At 37.9% G+C, this 19,039-nt stretch overlaps 1 protein-coding gene across 5 annotated transcripts in view; it reads left to right on the plus strand.

Annotated features, from left to right (window-relative positions):
• Positions 1–18,280, plus strand: part of HSPB11 (heat shock protein family B (small) member 11) — a 23,944-nt gene extending 5,664 nt beyond the window's left edge. For all 5 annotated transcript variants that reach the window (XM_030912790.1, XM_030912793.1, XM_010372371.2 and 2 more), the window contains exons 2-6: positions 34–146; positions 9,711–9,817; positions 11,402–11,470; positions 15,562–15,605; positions 18,072–18,280. In XM_030912790.1, coding sequence (XP_030768650.1) covers positions 49–146; positions 9,711–9,817; positions 11,402–11,470; positions 15,562–15,605; positions 18,072–18,188 — 435 coding nt within the window. In that variant the 5' untranslated portion in view covers positions 34–48 and the 3' untranslated portion in view covers positions 18,189–18,280. The remainder of the gene's footprint in view (positions 1–33; positions 147–9,710; positions 9,818–11,401; positions 11,471–15,561; positions 15,606–18,071) is intronic.
• The last annotated feature ends 759 nt before the right edge of the window (positions 18,281–19,039 follow it).

A 19,039-nucleotide genomic window follows, 5' to 3' on the forward strand; every position in this document is an offset into this window, starting at 1 on the left:
AAGTTGCTTTTTTTGTAATTTTTTCATTTGCAGGTTAAACATTTTAAGATGAGAAAAATTGATCTCTGTCTGAGCTCTGAAGGGTCCGAAGTGATTTTAGCTACATCAAGTGATGAAAAACACCCACCTGAAAATATCATTGATGGGTAAGAGTTGCTATACTTTGTTGTTTACAGTCTTAAATCAGTGAATCCCTTGAGTACTTGGACTGTGTTTTATAACAACTTGCCCTATTAAACATAGTTTAATAAATGTTTGGTGAATTATCTGATATCCACTTTTGATACCATTTCTGAAACTAATTCAGTTGTGTATATTTAGGTTTTTGATCCTTTTCTTTATAATGCCTAAACTGAACTCTTCATACAAATAGGTTTTTTTAGAAGTGGTTTACCAAGGCAAAAACTCAAACAACTTCATTTTATGGAAGTGTAAATTTTAAGGTCTGGTTTTGGTTTTACTCCAAGTTTTTCTTGGAATAAGAATGTAAATATTATAACTTCCTATATACTACGTATTTCCTTACTGGTCTAAGTGATATCTTTGCAGAACTGAATGCTTCATTCCCTGTTATCATGTATTGTTTTGCCTCTCCCCTTTTTGATATCCTTCCAATTTCTACTCTTCATTGTGCTACAGCTTTTTCTAGGTAGATATTTTTCTAAATATTGTTCTTAGACTTCTGATTCCAAGAAAAAGCAGTTAATGGGAGAACTCCTTTTTTCTTTTTTTTAAGACAGAGTCTTACTCTGTCACCCAGGCCAGAGTCCAGTGGCGCCATCTTGGCTCACTGCAACCTCCATCTCCCGGGTTCAAGTGATTCTCCTGCCTCAGCCTCTTGAGTAGCTGGGACTACAGGAGTACGCCACCACACTTGGCTAATTTTTGTATTTTTTACTAGAGACGGGGTTTCATTATATTGGCCAAGCTGGTCTCAAACTCCTGACCTTGTGATCCACCCACCTCAGCCTCCCAAAGTGCTGGGATTACAGGTGTGAGCTATTGAGCCCACCTGAGAACTCCTTTTTATTTTAAGACGGAGTTTTGCTCTTGTTGCCCAGGCTGGAGTGCGATAGCACAATCTCGGCTCACCAAAACCTCCGCCTCCTGAGTTCAAGTGATTCTCCTGCCTCAGCCTCCCGAGTAGCTGGGATTACAGGCATGCACCACCACGCCTGGCTAATTTTGTATTTTTAGTAGAGATGGGGTTTCTCCATGTTGGTCAGGCTGGTCTTGAACTCCCGACCTCAGGTGATTTGCCCACCTTGGCCTCCCAAAATGTTGGGATTACAGGCGTGAGCCACCGTGCCTGGTGGAGAACTCCTTTTTTAATAGTTCTGGCTTATTACTTTCTTGAACCCTCTTTCTTGGTATATGTACAATGACCAGAGTTTGACTCATAGAACCATCTAATTTTAGGCCTGGAAGGACTTGTGGGTTTATTTTGCCAAAACCCTTTATTTCAGACTTGTAGTAAGAGAGGTCTAAGGAGGTTAAGTACTACTTTTAATTATTGAAGGCGGAACCAGTTGTAACAGAGGTTTCATGATACTTTATGTATCTTGAAGCCCATGTATCTGGATGAAATTCTAGCAACTCAGCCTCTTCCTTGAAGCCTAGTTGTAATCTTTATGACAACTGACTTTTCCCCTCAGATTCGTTTATCTCTTTGCTGGGGTCCAATAACAGTTGGTATATACCTCTGTTACCTTACTTTTTCCTTTATTGTATTGTTTATTTTTAATGTTTGTTTCCTCTCTCAACTGTGAATTCCTAGAAGTCAGAGCCTATTTCTATGAGTCAAACTTGACTAATATTGGAAAATAATCAACGTCTACACATACACACATACATATAAACACATATATATGCATATATTACTCTACATTTGCATAGGGCTTTATAATTTCATAGATACTTTGTCGGTTGACCCTTACAGTAATCTTGGGGAATAAGAAGCACAAAAAAGTATTTTCAACTCCGTCGTAAAGATGAAGAAAAGAATGATCAGATGACTTCCTCAAAATAAAAATGACTTGCTCAAAATTACACAGATAAGCAAGAGGCAGAATCAGCTAACACTCATGTCTTCTAACGTGTACTTCAGGGATCTTTGTGCTACACTGGGTTAACTCAAACTTAATTTGAATCAAAAATTTAATATCTGCTTTTTGCCTGTGTCTCTTCTTTCTTCTTCTTAGTTGTTTACTTCCTGAAATTCAGGTAATAGTTACTATCCTACTCTGACTTGGAGTAGAAAAGTTAATATGGGAACTGCTTTAAGAATACACAGAACTGTGGAGATTTGCCTTAAGTTGTTTGCCCGAAATAGAGGACTTTCCAGAAACACTCCTTGATTCTGATTGGAGGTGGATTAGTTTTCCAAGGCAAGATCAATTTACCTTGCAATACTTTGGTGATCTTTCTCCCAAGCGAGTCTGTTTTATGTGTTTATAGAATGTTAGGGTTAGCTGTCATATATTGCAGTTAATATTTTAGGCTCTGTCCATTTTGATAAATAAGGACATAATATTTTTTAGATTAGACAAAAACTCTTAGTACAGGAAAACATATGGAATAATGTAGTTACTGTCCTGATAACTGAACAGAGTACATAGGGGACTTTTAATGCATACGCAGTTCCAGAAAATATAATTAGACTGTATATTGTAGACACTAAAAGTTAATTTCTGGCCAGGCGCGGTGGCTCATGTCTGTAATCCCAGCACTTCAGGAGGCTGAGGCAGGCAGATCAGTTGAGGTCAGAAGTTCAAGACCAGCCTAGCCAACTTGGTAAAACTCTGTCTCTACTAAAAATACCAAAAAATTAGCCAGGTGTGGTGGCGTGCGCCTATAGTCCCAGCTACTCAGGAGGCTGAGGCACCAGAATTGCTTGAACCCAGGAGGTGGAGGTTCAGTGAGCTGAGATCGTGTCACTGCACTCCAGCCTGGGTGGCAGAGCGAGACTCTGTCTCAAAGAAAAACAGAAAGTTATTTTCTGTTCACAGTTGCTTTATCTAAATAGAGTAACCATAGAATTATTTGGAGAAAACAGTGCTATAAATGTGTCCCTACAGGATAATGGAATATTGTTTTATGGCCCTGCTCCAAACTCTCCATTCCTTCAGAAATAAGAGTTAAATAAATAGCTAGGCATAGTGGCTGAGGCAGGAGGATAGCTTGAGGTCAGGAGCTTGAGACTAGCCTGGGCAACGTAGCAAGACCGCATCACTAAAAAAAGAAAATGATTATACTTCTACTTTTCCTCTGCCCTTTGTGTTTAATGTGTCAGTGAAAAAGGGGAAAAGAGGTTCTACACTAGGAAAAAAAAAAAGCCAAGTAAAAAAGAAGAGAGAGAATCAGTTCTTTTGGTGTAGTGTAGAAGAATACTGTATTTAGAAAAAATTCCTGGGTAAGTGAACTATGTGTTATCTTAGTCAAAGAGTATATATTACTCTTTGAGCCTCAGTTACTGATCTGAAAAATGGGGATAATACCACCTTTTCTGCTGACCTCAGAATTGAGAAAAAAATCACATGAGATAATCCATGTAAAACAGGTGTTAGCTATAAAGTCATATTTAAAAGAAAACTACCACTTTGATGACTTCCTTATACATAATTACAAGATTTAGTTAGATGTCTTTTTTTTTTTTTTTTTTGAGACAGGGTCTCACTCTGTCACCCAGGCTGGAGTGCAGTGGCACGATCTCGGGTCACTGCAACCTCTGCTTCCTGGGTTCAAGCGATTCTCCTGCCTCAGCTTCCCGAGTAGCTGGGACTACAGGCATGCACCACCGTGTCTGACTAATTTTTGTTTTTTTGTTTTTTGTTTTTTGAGATGGAATCTTGTTCTGTTGCCTAGGCTGGAGTGCAGTGGCACGATCTCGGCTTAGTGCACCCTCCGCCTCCCAGGTCCAAGCAATTCTTCTGCCTCAGCCTTCCGAGTAGTTGGGATTACAGGTGCACGCCACCACGCCCAGCTAATCTTTTGTATTTTTAGTAGAGACAGGGTTTCACCATGTTGGCCAGGCTGGTTTAAAACTCCTGACCTCGTGATCGGCCCGCCTCGACCTCCCAAAGTGCTGGGATTATAGGCATGAGCCACCGTGCCCAGCCTAGTTAGATGTCATTTTAAAATTCAAGTGTATCTCTACATGATATTTTATGTTATTCTATTGGTTATGTTCATTGAAAGCATCCAAAGAAAAACATGGGGCAATTAAAATTAATTTAATTAATTTCAATAAGTAAAATTTAAAATAATATAAATATGAAAAGAGACTGTAAAATATTAAGCATTTTATAAAAACCCAGAATTTTGAGTTAGGAGAGCTGACCTTGGCTGGACACGATGATTCATACCTATAATCCCAGCACTTTGGGAAGCCAAGGCAGGAGGATCACTTGAGCCCAGAAGTTTGAGGCTACAATTAGCTGTGATTGTGCCACTGTATTCTAGCCTGAGTGACAGAGCAAAACCCTGTCTCTTAAAAAAAAAAGTAGTTCTGGCCTTTTTTTTTTTTTTTGGTAACAACTTTATTGACATATTATTCACATACCATACAATTTGCCCATTTAGAATGTACAATTCAGTGGCTTTCAGCCTATTCACAGTTACACAGCCATCTCCACAACCAATTTTAGAACACTTTCATCATCCCAAAAAGAAACTCCACACAAGAAACCTCACACTTGTTATCAGTCACTCTGTATTTTCCCATCCATACTAGCCCTAGGCAAGCATTAATCTACTTTGTTTCTGTAGATTTTATCTATTGAGATATTTCATGTAAACAGAACCATACACATGTGGTCTTTTGTGACTGGTTTCTTGGTTTCTTTTTTTTTTGAGATGGTGTTGGAGTGCAGTGGTGCAACCTCAGCTCACTGCAGTCTCCGCCTCCTGGGTGCAAGCGATTCTCCTGCCTCAGCCTCCTGAGTAGCTGGGATTAAGGCAGGCACCACCACATCTGACTAATTTTTGTGTTTTTAGTCTAGACGGGGTTTCACCATGTTGGGCAGGATGATCTTGATCTCCTGACCTCGTGATCTGCCTGTCTCTGCCTCCCAAAGTGCTGGGATTACAGGCGTGCGCCACCACCCCCGGCCATGAGTGGTTTCTTTCTTTTGTTTTTTGTTTTTTTGAGACAGTCTTGCCCTTTCATCCAAGCTGGAGTGCAGTGGTGCAATCTCAGCTCACTGCAACCTCTGCCTTCTGAGTTCAAGTGATTCTCATGCCCCAGACTCCCGAGTAGCTGTGACTACAGGTGTGCACCACTACACCTGGCTCATTTCTTTATTTTTAGTAGAAACAGGGTTTTACCATGTTGGCTATGCTGGTCTTGAACTCCTGACCTCAAGCAACCTACCTGCCTCGGCCTCCCAAAGTGCTTGGATTACAGGCATGAGCTACCACACCTGGCCTGGTTTCTTTCACTTACGTGTTTTCAGGGTTGATCTATGTTGTAGCACATATCAGTACTTCATTCTTCTTTATTGTCAAGATTTCATTGTATGGATATAGCACATTTTATTTATGCATTCATCAGTTGATGGACACCTGGGTTGTTTCTACTTTTGAGCTGAATTTTCCCCAATTTTATTTTAAAATAACAAATTATGGATCTAAAAAACTCAGCAAGTCCCAAGCTAGATAAATACAGAGGTTGTATCTTAGTCAAACTGCTGAAAAGAAAAGAAAAAAAAATTTAAATAGCTAGAAGGAAATAAAAACTATTATATACAGAGGAACAATAGCACTAATGACAGCTGACTTTACATCACAAACAGTGGAAGCCAGACAACAATGGAGCAATATCTTTTAAATACTGGGAAAGGGAGAAACAAGCAAATATTTAAAAACCTTGTCAACCCAGAATTCTGTGTCTAGCTAAACTATTCCAAAAATGAAGATAGGATAAAGGCATTTTTCTTCACAAGTAGACCTGCATCACAAGGAATGCTAAAGGAAATTCTGCAGTTTGAAGAGGTGTAATACTAGGTGGAAAATCAAACCTATAAGAAGAAATTAAGTGTACTGGAAATGGTAAATATTTGGGTAACTATAAAAGACTGCCTTTTTTTCCTTTTAATTTTTTTGAAAGATAACTGACCACTTAATGAAAAAAATTGTATTATGGGGTATATTATATATATAAAATATATGACAACAATGGCACAAAAGTGATGTTCAGTGTAAATTGACTATCATGAGGATTTTATGTTGTAACCTAGAGAGGAGCTATTGTAAAAATTTCTAATAAAAGAGGTATAGCTAAAAAAGATAGATGAATTAAATGGAATGTAAAAAATTTATTCACTCAGAAACAGGAAAGGAGAAACAGAACAAGAATAGATGGGAAGGATGAAAATGAATAGCAAGATGGTAGATTTATACTCAGCCATATCACTAGTTACACTAAATGTCAATGGGGCTAAACACTCCAATTAAATATCAGAGATTGTCAGACTGGATAAAAAGCCAAGACCCAAATATATATTGTCTAAAAGATATGCACTTTAAATATAAAGATAGAAATAGGTTGAAAATAAAAGGATGAAAGAAGATGCATCCTACAAACAGTTTACATAAGAAAGTCGCTGTAGCTATATTCATATCAGACAAAGTAGAATATAAGACAAGGAGTATTACCAGAGACAAAGGGGACATTTTATAATGTTAGAGGGTCCATTCATTAGAAAGAGAGGATAATCCTAAGTGTATATGGACCTAATAATAGTTCTTTAAAATACATAGAGCAAAATCTGACAGATGAAAGGGAGAACTAGACAAATTCACAATTATAGTTAGAGATTTTAGTACCCTTTTCTCAGTAATGATAGAACAATTTGGCAGAAAATCAATAAAGACATAGATGATCTGAATAATATCATAACCTCGACTTTGTTGATGGTTATAGAATACTATAATCAACAACATGGAACAAGAACGTATTGATGAGTTGCGTGTGGTGGCTCACACCTGTAATCCCAGCACTTTAGGAGGCCAAAGGCAGGCAGATTGCCTGAGCTCAGGAGTTTGAGACCAGCCTGGACAACATAAAAAAAACCCCGTCTCTACAAGAAAACACAAAAATTAGCCAGGCATGGTGGCGCATACCTGTAGTTACTGTTCCTTTTGGAGCTGAGGCAGGAGGATGGCTTGAGCCCAGGAGGTCAGTGCTGCAGTGAGCCAAGATCGTGCCACTGCACTGCAGTCTGGGTGACAGAGCGAGACTCAGTCTCTTAAAAAACCTAAAACCCAACATATTGAACATTCACTGAAATGTGCTGAAACATAAAATAAGTCTCAATATATTTCAAGATTAAAATCTTAGTATGTTCCCTGATCACGGTGTAATTAAATTAGAAATAAACAACAAAAAGATATTCAGAAAACCCCCCCAAAACTTAGTAACCACTACACTTCTAAATAACCCATGGGTCAAAAAAGAAATCATAAGGGATCTTAGAATTTTATTTTATTGTATTTTATTATTATTATTTTTTTGAGATGGAGTCTCCGTCAGTCCAGGCTGGAGTAGCAGTGGTGCAGTCTCGGCTCATGGCAACTTCCACTTCCTGGCCTCAGCCTCCCAAGTAGCTGGGACTACCGGCGTGTCCCAGACACCTGGCTAATTTTTGTGTTTTTAGTAGAGACGGGGTTTCCCCATATTGGCCGGGCTGGTCTTGAACTGCTGACCTCAGGTGATCCACCCTCCTTAGCCTCCCAGAGTGCTGGGATTACAGGAGTGAGCCACCATGCCTGGCCTTAGAAAATACTTCTAACAGAATGATGTTGAAAATATACCAAATTTGCAGCATGCAGCTAAAGCAGTGTCTCAAGGGAAAGTAATAGCATATATACTTATGTTAAAAAGGAAAAAATTGTAAAACCAATAATCTAAATTTTCACCTTAGTAAGCTAGAAAAAAAATGAGCAAATTAAACCCAAAGTAAGTAGAAGAAAATAAATAGTAAAGGTAAGAGCAGAAATCAGTAAAATAGACAATTATTAGAAAAAATAATAAAGCCTAAAGTTGATCATTTGAAAGGATTAATAAAAGTTATAAACCTCTAACAAGATTAGCCAAGAAATAGAGAAAATGTAATTTGTTAGAACCAGGAATGAAAGTAATATCACTACAGATTCTAAAGGAATCATATATAAAGAACAAATTTAAGCTAATACATTTGACAACTTAGATGAAATGGACAGATTTCTTGTAAAGCTCAACTTATAAAAATGACACAAGATCAATTGGAAATTCTGAACAGCCTCATATCTATGATAGAAATTAAATTAAATCAAATGTTTAGAGAAGAAATACCAGTCTTCCACATACTTTCTCAAAAACAGAGAAGGAAACATTTCCCAAATTGTTTTATGAGAACATTATCCAGATAGCAAAGCCTGACAAAGACATGACATGACAAGAAAGAAAATGGAGTGCAAAATAGTACAACCACTTTGGCAAGCTGACAGTTTCTTATAAAATTAAATATACTTTTACCCTATGTCCTAGCAATTCCACTGTTAGTAATTACCCAGAGAAATGAAAACATGTTCACAAGCACTTGTACAAGAATACTTACAGCAGCTTTGTTCCTAATAGTAAAAAGCTGCAAGCAATTAAAATATCCAACAAAAATATCAAACAAAATCACAAATGAAAACATTGTGGCATAGTTGGTGGTGATAGAAATCAGAGCAGTGGTTGCCTAAGGGAGGTAGGGATTGTCTAGAAGGAAAGATAAGGGAGATTCTGGGTCATGGAAATGTTCTATATCTTCATTGGAGTATTGGTTACATAAGCATATACATTTATCAAAACTCACTAAGTTATGCACTTAAGGTAAATTTCACTGTAGGTAAATTTTACTTCCCAAAAAATAAAAAGCTTATATAGTTAAAATAGAAATGATTATTTCTATAGTCAAAACCATATATACTATTTTGACTATATATGACTTAAAATTCAGTGCATGTTTTAATTTTTGTTTGAACAAACATTTAGCATGTATCTACTATGGGTGAGCCATTGTAGCAGTTGTAGGGTTATAAAGATGAGTAAGAGAAAGAAGCTGGACTCAGAGCTCAGCATCTAGTGGGAGCCATAGAAACACAGGAGATTAAGTGCCAATGTAGAGATGGAGGCTGAGTATGAGATAAGTGCAAAAGAGGGAGGAAGCGATTCTGATTTAGTGGTGTTAGATAAATGGGACCAGAAAGTGAATTAACTTATGCAAGGGGAAGAAGGGTTTTTCAGGTAAAAAAACACAAAAAACAAAAAACAAAACCTCATGAATGAGCTAAGGTACAGAAGCAAGAGCCTGCATAACATATTTGCAGAATTTTAAGTGGCCCAGTGTGACCACAGTGATGGAAGAGAATATAACTTAATGATGGAACCATATTGTACAGTCTTAAATGCCATACAAAGGAGTTTAGAATTATAGGCAATAAGGGACCACTGAGGCATTTAGATAGGAGTGACATCAATTCCGTTTCTGTGTTTTAGAAAAGAATACCTGGTAGTAGTAAAGAAGAATTATTAAAGTTGGAGAGAGATTAGAGGCAGAATTAATGGAAAGGAGATGTAAGAATCTAGTAGTCATTTAATTTAAAAAAAACAGGTATTCAGTAAAATTTTATGATTAACCGTTTATATTTGGCTATTCTTATTTTTTCTTTAAAATTAACAATAGGAATCCAGAAACGTTTTGGACCACCACAGGAATGTTTCCCCAGGAATTCATTATTTGTTTCCACAAACATGTAAGGATTGAAAGGCTTGTAATCCAAAGTTACTTTGGTAAGCAAATCTTACCTTAATTTTTTCTTCTTTTTTTTTCGGTGCTCCAGGTAAGGCTCATGTGTTGATTTTCATTATCCTTTCATTTTTTCCATAGGCAGAAGGCATGTATATAAACTTTTGGCGAAACACTAGTTTTTCTTTATAGCATGGAATCCAGTTTTATTGCTGGGGTGAAAGGATGGGGATTATGGGTTAACTGCCTTGAGCTCAATTGGCCTCTCTGAAACTGCAAATTTGAAACCTTCCAAAGCACATAATAATTTCCATGCAATTTACTATGTAAAAGTCTGGCAAAAGGCCCTATTAGGAATATAAGACGCCAGCTTGCCAGAACACTAAGTTCCATGACATCTTTATTCTAGATTCATTTGTCCTGGAGTTCTTTGTCAAATTCTTGTTGAAAATCTGATAACCCTGATTATTTATGTTGGATAGTTGTGATTCTTCTATTACTAGTGGCATTTTCTCAGGAATTTAGGGGGATAATCTCCCTTGGGACATCATTCTAATCCTATTTATTTAAGGATAAAATGTATCAGACAAAATCATGGCAGGAAACAGAATACATCCCAGATGGTTCAAATGAAGAGGCTCTATTGATGGGGCTGCTTGCAAAATTATGGCCTGGGTTAAGGGAAGAAACAAGGCAAGGAATGATGAGGCCCTCAGAAACTAGCTATAGCAGGAAGCTGTGACCAGCCCTGGCACAACGGAAGGAAATAGTGTTATCAGAGATCTATGAGAGCTGGAGCCTGTGTAAAAGGGCCGAACAGGAGCTGTAGGCAGGAGAAACTGTCAAAGATGTCACACTGAAGCAGGAAGGGAGTGGAGATAAAATTGGCTGATATCCCTTCCCCACCCCAATCTCCCCGTGGTGTCTCCCACTGGACAAATCCAGTCAGAAGGCAGTGGTAAATGAATCCATGTGATACAGTCCACAGAGGTTAGCCCCTCATGGCACAGAACAGGACAAAGAACAGGAGCAATGGATCTGGAGTGTTAGAGACTGGACTGAGAACAGTGGAGAAAAACCAGTTTAGAAGGAAGATGACTGTATTCCTGATAAGTCTCTTCTCTCATGAATTGTGGAGGCTCTGGGTTTGAATGCCATTTCAAACTGTATATCAGCTGTATATCATTGAACACCTTGCTTGGCTCCTCTAAACCTTTCTCACCAGTAAAGTGGGTTAAAATACCTTTCTCATAAGATTGTAGTCAAAAGTGAACGGATAAATATGTTTGACTCATCATAGGCTCTCCATAAATGTTTATGACGAAAACCACCAATAGTATTATTATTGCCAGTACACACAAAAAAATTGGAATAATGCCAAATTCAAAAAAGCTCTACTTGCTCTGTGTTGTATGGTTGCAAACATTTGGAAGATTAGTTACACAAGACTATATTTTACCATAGGGTTTTTTGGAAAAATACAGAGTAACTTCCATGATGTTTCTGATCCCAGTGTTTGTGTAGTTCCACTGTGCATGACAATCTCAGGCAGACGGAAAAAGAAATATCGGGTCAAAAACATAGAGCCAGATTAACACTTTACTTACTTTGTTTGTTGACAATGTCAGTACAGACCTTGAAGATTGAAAAGAGCACGTCTAAAGAGCCAGTTGATTTTGAGCAATGGATTGAAAAAGGTATGTGTTTCACCAGCATTGTTCTGAGCATGAAGGAGTAGATAATATTCCTTTGACTCTACATTTCTCATCTAGCTGCACTGTGGTGAAAAAAGATGACTTCAGTGATCCTTGTGACACGTTTAGGACCTAGAAAGACCCAGGTTTGAATACAAAGCTGCTTCTTCATTTACTGGTTATATAACTATTAACATGTGACTTAATTTTTCTCAGTTTCAAAATCCTTATTAGGAAAATGGCGATGATATCTATCATTTAAGGTTTTGGTGAACTAGTGTCTGGCATATAATAGACAATAAATATTAGTTTCTCATCTTCTTTCCTTTCCTCCTGATTAATGGTACTATTTAAATATCACCAGCAGAATTGATAGCCTCTACTTAATTAAACATGGCATCTTGCCTTCATATATCTATCTCTTTTCCCTCTCAAAATATCATGAAAATAATAGTAAAGGAATAAAAACAGGCATAAACCTACAAGGACAAAGATTAAACAACCAGCAAACTAAAGCAAATGTGAGAAATCAGTGTATATTATGATAAAGAGAAAGCAGATGGAAGAGTAGTAACTTCTTTAGCTGAATGAACTAGGTTATAACCTAAGGTCTTGCCAAGGAGCATATCAATAAGAAGCAAGCCACTTTGTCACACAGAACCCCAGAAAGGCCTAGAGCTCAAAGGCAACAGGTGCCATGGGAAGTATGAATGAGACCTGGGTCAGAAAATAAGGATGATTAGTTGAACATCTATATACAGAGTAATCAGACTCTAGGTACCTTCTTCCATCCTACAAAGCTAGGTGACCACTCCTTTCTCCCACAGACCTCCACCACCACCCTCAAGAGACAACTGCAAATATAGAATGTTGAGGCTCAGGAGACCAGATATATAGTAGGGAGTGAGTGAGACATGGAGTTGAAAATTGGATACTAGTGGAAGCCTACATATTGAATAGTGGTAACACCAGCCTCCTTCCTGTGTTCTGGTATTAATGTCAGCAGCCAAGAATATACCCTCAGCTGGAAGACTGGAACATTCATCTTTGGAGAAACTAAATGGCCCTAGAAAAAAGACCTATGGATACTGATAAAGGCCAGCTCATTTCTGGTCACCCTATTTAAGTCCAGTAATCAACAAATGTGGCTCATGCACACAGTTTTCAAATGATGCACAGTTTTCAAATAATCCAGAAGTAACAAAAGACAAAGATCACAAGACATTAATGAAGACCTCAGACCATGAATATAATCAAGCTTTTAGCTCTAATTTCCAGTCTATAAGAAATATAGAGGATAGAGGAACAAATTAAGTGAAACTACGAATAGGCAAGATGATAAAATCTAGAATGTGGGGCATGGGCACAGTGGCTCACGCCTGTAATCCCAATACTTTGGGAGGCTGAGGGAGGAGGATTGCGTGAGCCCAGGAGTTCAAGACTGGCCTGGGAAACATGGCAAGATGTTGTCTCTACAAAAAAATTTAAAAATTAGCTAGGGATGGTGACATGTGGCTGTAATTGTAGCTACTTGGGAAGCTGAGATGGAAGGATCACTTGAGCCCAGCAGGTTGAGACTGCAATGAGCTGTGATCATGCCACTGCACTTCAGCCTTGGTGACAGAGCAAGACCCATCTCTAAAAAAAAAAAAATCTAGAATGTGGGACACTGTATGGGACAACTGACCTGGTGTCTTCAGTAAGTCAGAGACATTAAAAAATGTGTGTGGGGGAGAGAAAGCACTTCAAGGTTAAAGGTACTTAATTCTGATTTTAATAAACCAATTATGAAAAGACAGGGACAATTGGGAAAATTTGAATAGGAATTGGGTTTCATATTATATTAAAACACTATTTTTAATGTTGTTATGATGGTGGCATTATGGTTATATAAAAAATTACTATTTAGAAATGGATAATTAAGTATTTAGGGGAAGCTAGGCTCACGCCCATAATCCCAGAATTTTGGGAGGCTGAGGATGGGTGGATTGCGTGATCTCAGGAATTCAAGAAACTACCCTGGGCAACATGGAGAAATCTTGTTTCTACAAAAAATATATATACATATTTGCTAGGTGTGGTGGCATACACCTGTAGTCCCAGCTACTTGGGAGGCTGAGGAAGGAGGATCACTTGAGCCTGGGAGGTGAAGGTTGCAGTGAGCAGAGATCATGCCATTACACTTAAATCTTGGTGACAGAGCGAGAGCCTGTCTCAAAAGAACAAAAAAGTATTTAGAGGTAAAATGTCAAATAATGTCTTGCACTTGCTTTAATTTTTTTTTTTTTTTTTTTGAGGCTGGAGTGCAGTGGCACAATCTTGGCTCACTGCAACTTCTGCCTCCCAGGTTCAAGACTCAGCTTGCTGAGTAGCTGGAATTACAGGCATGCACCACAATGCCTGGCTAATTTTTGTATTTTTGGTAGAGACAGAGTTTTCACTATGTTGGCCAGACTGGTCTCAAACTCCTGACCTCAAATGATCTACCCACCTCAGCCTCCCTTAGTGCTGGTATTACAGGAGTGAGCCACCACACCTGACCTAAAATACTTTAGTGAAAAAAAAATTGATAAATCCACTATGATGAAGTGTTAGTAATTATAAAATCTAGCTTATAGGTATATGTGGGAGTTTTTTTATGTTCTCTCATAAGTATGTTTGATATTTTTCTTTTCTTTTTCTTTTCTTTTCTTTTTTTTTTTTTTTGAGATGGAGTCTCACTCTGTCGCCCAGGCTGGAGTGCAGTGGCACGATCTTGGCTCACTGCAAGCTCCACCTCCCGGGTTCACGACACTCTCCTGCCTCAGCCTCCTGAGTAGCTGGGACTACAGATGCCCACCACCATGCCCGGCTAATTTTTTGTATTTTTTTTAGTAGAGATGGGGTTTCACCATGTTAGCCAGGATGGTCTCGATCTCCTGACCTCGTGATCTGCCCACCTCGGCCTCCCAAAGTGCTGAGATTACAGGCGTGAGCCACCGTGCCCAGCTGATGTTTTTCAATTTTTCATGAATAAAAAAACTAACCAAATGAAAAAGTTTATTATTAATTTCTGGTGATAGAGTTGTACAAGAAAGAAAATATCATTATAATTTATTACTTATTTCAGGAGTAAATAACCTTTAGATAGACAAAGTAATGTAACCATCAAGTAGGATTTCAAATTTGAGAGGAGGGAAAGAGGGAGAAGTTGAAGGAGGAAAAAGAGGGATTTCGGCTTTAAAAAGCTAAAATTTCACCTACTATACTATAAAGTCAGTAAAAAATTTATCAAAAAGGAATAAAAGCATATTATAATTTCAGGAAAAACAGCTTAAATAGTTGAGAATGTTTACTTTTAGGAAGCAGGACTAAAGGAGAAAGAAGGGGTAAAGCAGATACTGATTTTCATTATTTCAGAAAAGGGTTAGGAAACAGAAACACTTCTTTTAATACTATGGGGCTTTTACATTGTATACATTATTTTATATGAAGTTAATTTTGAATACTGTCATTAGCTATCATTATAGCAATTAAATCTTTCATGTTTCCAAAAGAATGTTTGATATGATTAACTCATGATCAAATAAATTAATCTGCTCTAAAATTAGATAAAGAAACAGTTTTAAAACTTGGATACCAGAAAAGATTACTTCATGGGCCACACAATTACGCATCATAGTGAAAGTCTCACTGAGAAACTCAGCTCTGGTTGTTACCTTTGGGTATGGCAAAGTGGCTCCTTTCTGTTAGTAGCTGGATCCTCAAATGTTCACTTTTTTTTCTTGAAAAGGGGATTTTTTAAAATAAATGTTTTAAAAATAAATTTTCACATTTTATCAGTTCCTTATATTCTTTTACTATTAATATAATTGACATTCCCATTTCCTTTTGCTTATACTCACTAGAATATTTTATAGCTCATAGATTATCTTTTTTGCCTTGTATATCATATACCTCTATTTTTAAATCAAATTTCAACATGCAAACCATGAGTCCTTCAAACCTGGTCTTATAATTTACCAGATATCATATTTTGCTGAACATAAATTTCAGTAGCTATTCTCATGTATTTTGACCCTTAACTCATTTCTTCTGTTACATTTGTGTTTTAGATTTGGTACACACAGAGGGGCAGCTTCAAAATGAAGAAATTGTGGTAAGTGAATATACTTCATAGAATTAAAAATTAACCTGCGCAATGTATTTAGACTTTAAACATATCTCCGTAGTCATATATAATAAATATCCTCATGATATTACAGGTTCTGTATCTAAATCAACCAGTAGAGAAAGTTATTCTCAATAATAATATAAGCTAAATGTACATTCATAAATTAGGCTCTTTCATAGAGAGTGACAGCAAGATAAAACAATTCATTTATTTTTTGTTTTATTTTTCTCATTCATTTACTTTGAAGTATTTATTTGGTTTGCTTTTTTTCATTTGATTCTGTAGGCATTTTAGAATAGGAATCAAAAAAGGTCGAGATGCCAAAATTGAATATTAATTTAAGCATGAAAGGACAAGGGAGATTCAGATAAGGGGAACTAGAGCATAGGATCAGCAACAAATAAGCCAAAGAGAGGTGAGGTGGAAAGAGAACCAGTATTTTTCGACAACATTCCACTGGGCTTTGCTTGTCAAGTGAAATGAATGCCTGTTGATGAGGAAGCTGCTGCCTCATCAGGAGTTCCTCTGTTCCTGGTAGTTGGTCAGGCCCCGGTTTTAGACTAACACAAAAAAGTAAAACAACTGCGTATCTATTAGGTGGTCATGCTTTGTTTAATTAAAGTTTCCCTAAATGAGGGTTAAAATCGTACCTTATGCATTAAGTTTACGTCTTCACAATTTGCCAGAAGCTGCTATTAAATCAGTGTTTCAAAAAATTCTGTAGAAAGTTTTTGAATCCCTTTTGTTCCTTTCTCTCCCACCAAAATTCACCCAAGTACTGGGGAGGCCAATGAGGTCCTGAAAAATAATTAATCTTGCTGAATTTTATCTTCCTGTTTTTTTCTGTCTTTACCTAGTGGGTTATGATTAGTAAGTCCCTGCTACCTTTTGTATATTGTTTCAGGACTCCACTGTGGGTCACAGCATTATAGAAAATTTGAAAAATAGCAGGGGGAATGGGAGGCTGGAAATCACCCATAATTTTATTACCCTGTCACAAAAACTTTTACTGTATTTATTTTCTTCTAGTTGTTGGCCATTTGCTGTACAGTTAGAATAATAATGTGTGGACAAGTTTGTATCATGTTTTAAACTTAGTATTATATCACAGGCTTCATAAGTACAATTTTAAAATAATGTTTGCCAATTGGCATACATTTAAACTAATTTTCTTTTTCTTCCCTCTGTCATTACACAGTTTGTCCCCTCTGTATACACAGGGGACATCTATGCATATTCCTGCTACTGTGACCGCCACCTTTTTTCTTACTTTCTAAGATTAAATTTCAAGGAATAGAATTACTGGGTGCAAGGTTATAAACATACTTAGAGCTTTTAAAATATATTGGCTAATTGCTTTCCAGAGAAATTATGTAAATATAAAAATGTAGTCATGCTTCAGGGTAGTATATTCTGAGGCAACATTAACCAAAGGAAACTTCTTTTTTTATTTTTATTTTTATTTTTTTTTTTTGAGACGGAGTCTCGCTCTGTCGCCCAGGCTGGAGTGCAGTGGCCGAATCTCAGCTCACTGCAAGCTCCGCCTCCCGGGTTTACGCCATTCTCCTGCCTCAGCCTCCAGAGTAGCTGGGACTACAGGCGCCCGCCACCTCACCCGGCTAGTTTTTTGTATTTTTTTTAGTAGAGACGGGGTTTCACTATGTTAGCCAGGATGGTCTCGATCTGCTGACCTTGTGATCCGCCCGTCTTGGCCTCCCAAAGTGCTGGGATTACAGGCTTGAGCCACCGCGCCCGGCCGGAAACTTCTTTATTATGAAAAATACTTCAGAAAGACACTGTTTTTTTTTTTTTTTTTTTTTTTTTGAGACGGAGTTTTGCTCTTGTTGCCCATGCTGGAGTGCAATGGTGCAATCTCTGCTCACTGCAATCTCCGCCTCCCGGGTTCAAGCGATTCTTCTGCCTTAGCCTCCCGAGTAGCTGGGATTACAGGCACGTGCCACCACGCCTAGCTAATTTTGTATTTTTAGTAGAGACGGGGTTTTTCCATGTTGGTCAGGCTGGTCTCGAACTCCCAACCTCAGGTGATCTGTCCGCCCCAGACTCCCAAAGTGCTAGGATTACAGGCGTAAGCCACCACGCCCAGCCGACACTTTTAAAAAATTAGAAACAGGGCATGGTAGCTCACACCTGCAATCCCAGCACTTTGGGAGGCTAGTTTTGAGGCTAGTTCAAGACCAGCCTGGGCAACACAGCAAGACCCTGTGCCTACAAAAATGAGAGTTGCAGTTTTTAGCTCCAGTTGCTATTTTTCATCAAATCAAGGCTTGTATTTAGCTGATACGTACCACAACTATTATATGTAGCTGGCCTTATATATTGTTATGTATTTAGGATATTACTCTTGCATTAAGCTGTTTCTTCTGCTAACTGCTTGTTAATAGTTAACTAGCACTGCTAAAAGCATTTATATTGATTTTTTTTCCCATACAGGCACGTGATGGCTCCGCTACTTACTTGAGATTCATTATTGTATCAGCCTTTGACCATTTTGCATCTGTGCATAGCGTTTCTGCAGAGGGAACAGTAGTCTCAAACCTTTCCTCATAATTATAACAAAATGCTCTTGCATGATTTTTTAACAATATATTTATTTAAACAGGAAGTTGTCACTGATATACTTTATTAAAAGGATTTGTGTCCATTTGTTTCAGTTTTTATTTACATTCTTTTCAATATTTGGGATAAAGGAATTTTGTTTTTATCAGTCAGCAGTACTGGCCACCATGGAGGAAATGAGGAAGCTTTGGCTTCAGTATATAGCTTAATCGAGGAAGTGACTGCACGTGAAAATTTAATGGGTAATACATTGCATCCCCACAGCATCCACTCTGGTGCTCTTCAGATTGTAGTGCATTAATTTTTTAATTGATTGATTGATGCAAAGAACTAAGTGAGCAATATAGACAGTAAACAATGTAAGAGGTCAGAAAAGAGAAAGTACTTATGGACAGGTTTCATTGAGGTCATGGAACCTGAGGTGGGCCCTGTAAAACAAGTGATTTTACTTTTTCTTTTAATTAAAAAACATTTTTTTTTTTTTGTGGTAGGGTATAGCTGTCCCCCAGGCTATAGTGCAGTGGCTCAATCTTGGCTCATTGCAACCTCTCTATCCCCTGGACTCAAGTCATCCTCCCACCTCAGCTTCCCAAGTAGCTGGGACTACAGGTGCATAACACCATGCCTCGCTAATTTTTTTTTTTGTAGAGAAGGGGTTTCACCATGTTGACCAGGATGGTCTCAAACTCCTGAGCTCAAGCGATCTGCCTACCTTGGCCTCCCAAAGTGCTGGGATTATAGGCATGAGCCATCGCACCCAGCCTTTACTTTTACTTTACTAACCTCAGAGAAGGGTTAGGAAATACATAATCTTACTTGTTGTTTTTGAGACAGGGTCACCC

This window comes from Rhinopithecus roxellana, chromosome 12 (genome assembly GCF_007565055.1).
Source record: "Rhinopithecus roxellana isolate Shanxi Qingling chromosome 12, ASM756505v1, whole genome shotgun sequence".
NCBI classification, from domain to species: Eukaryota; Metazoa; Chordata; class Mammalia; order Primates; family Cercopithecidae; genus Rhinopithecus; species Rhinopithecus roxellana.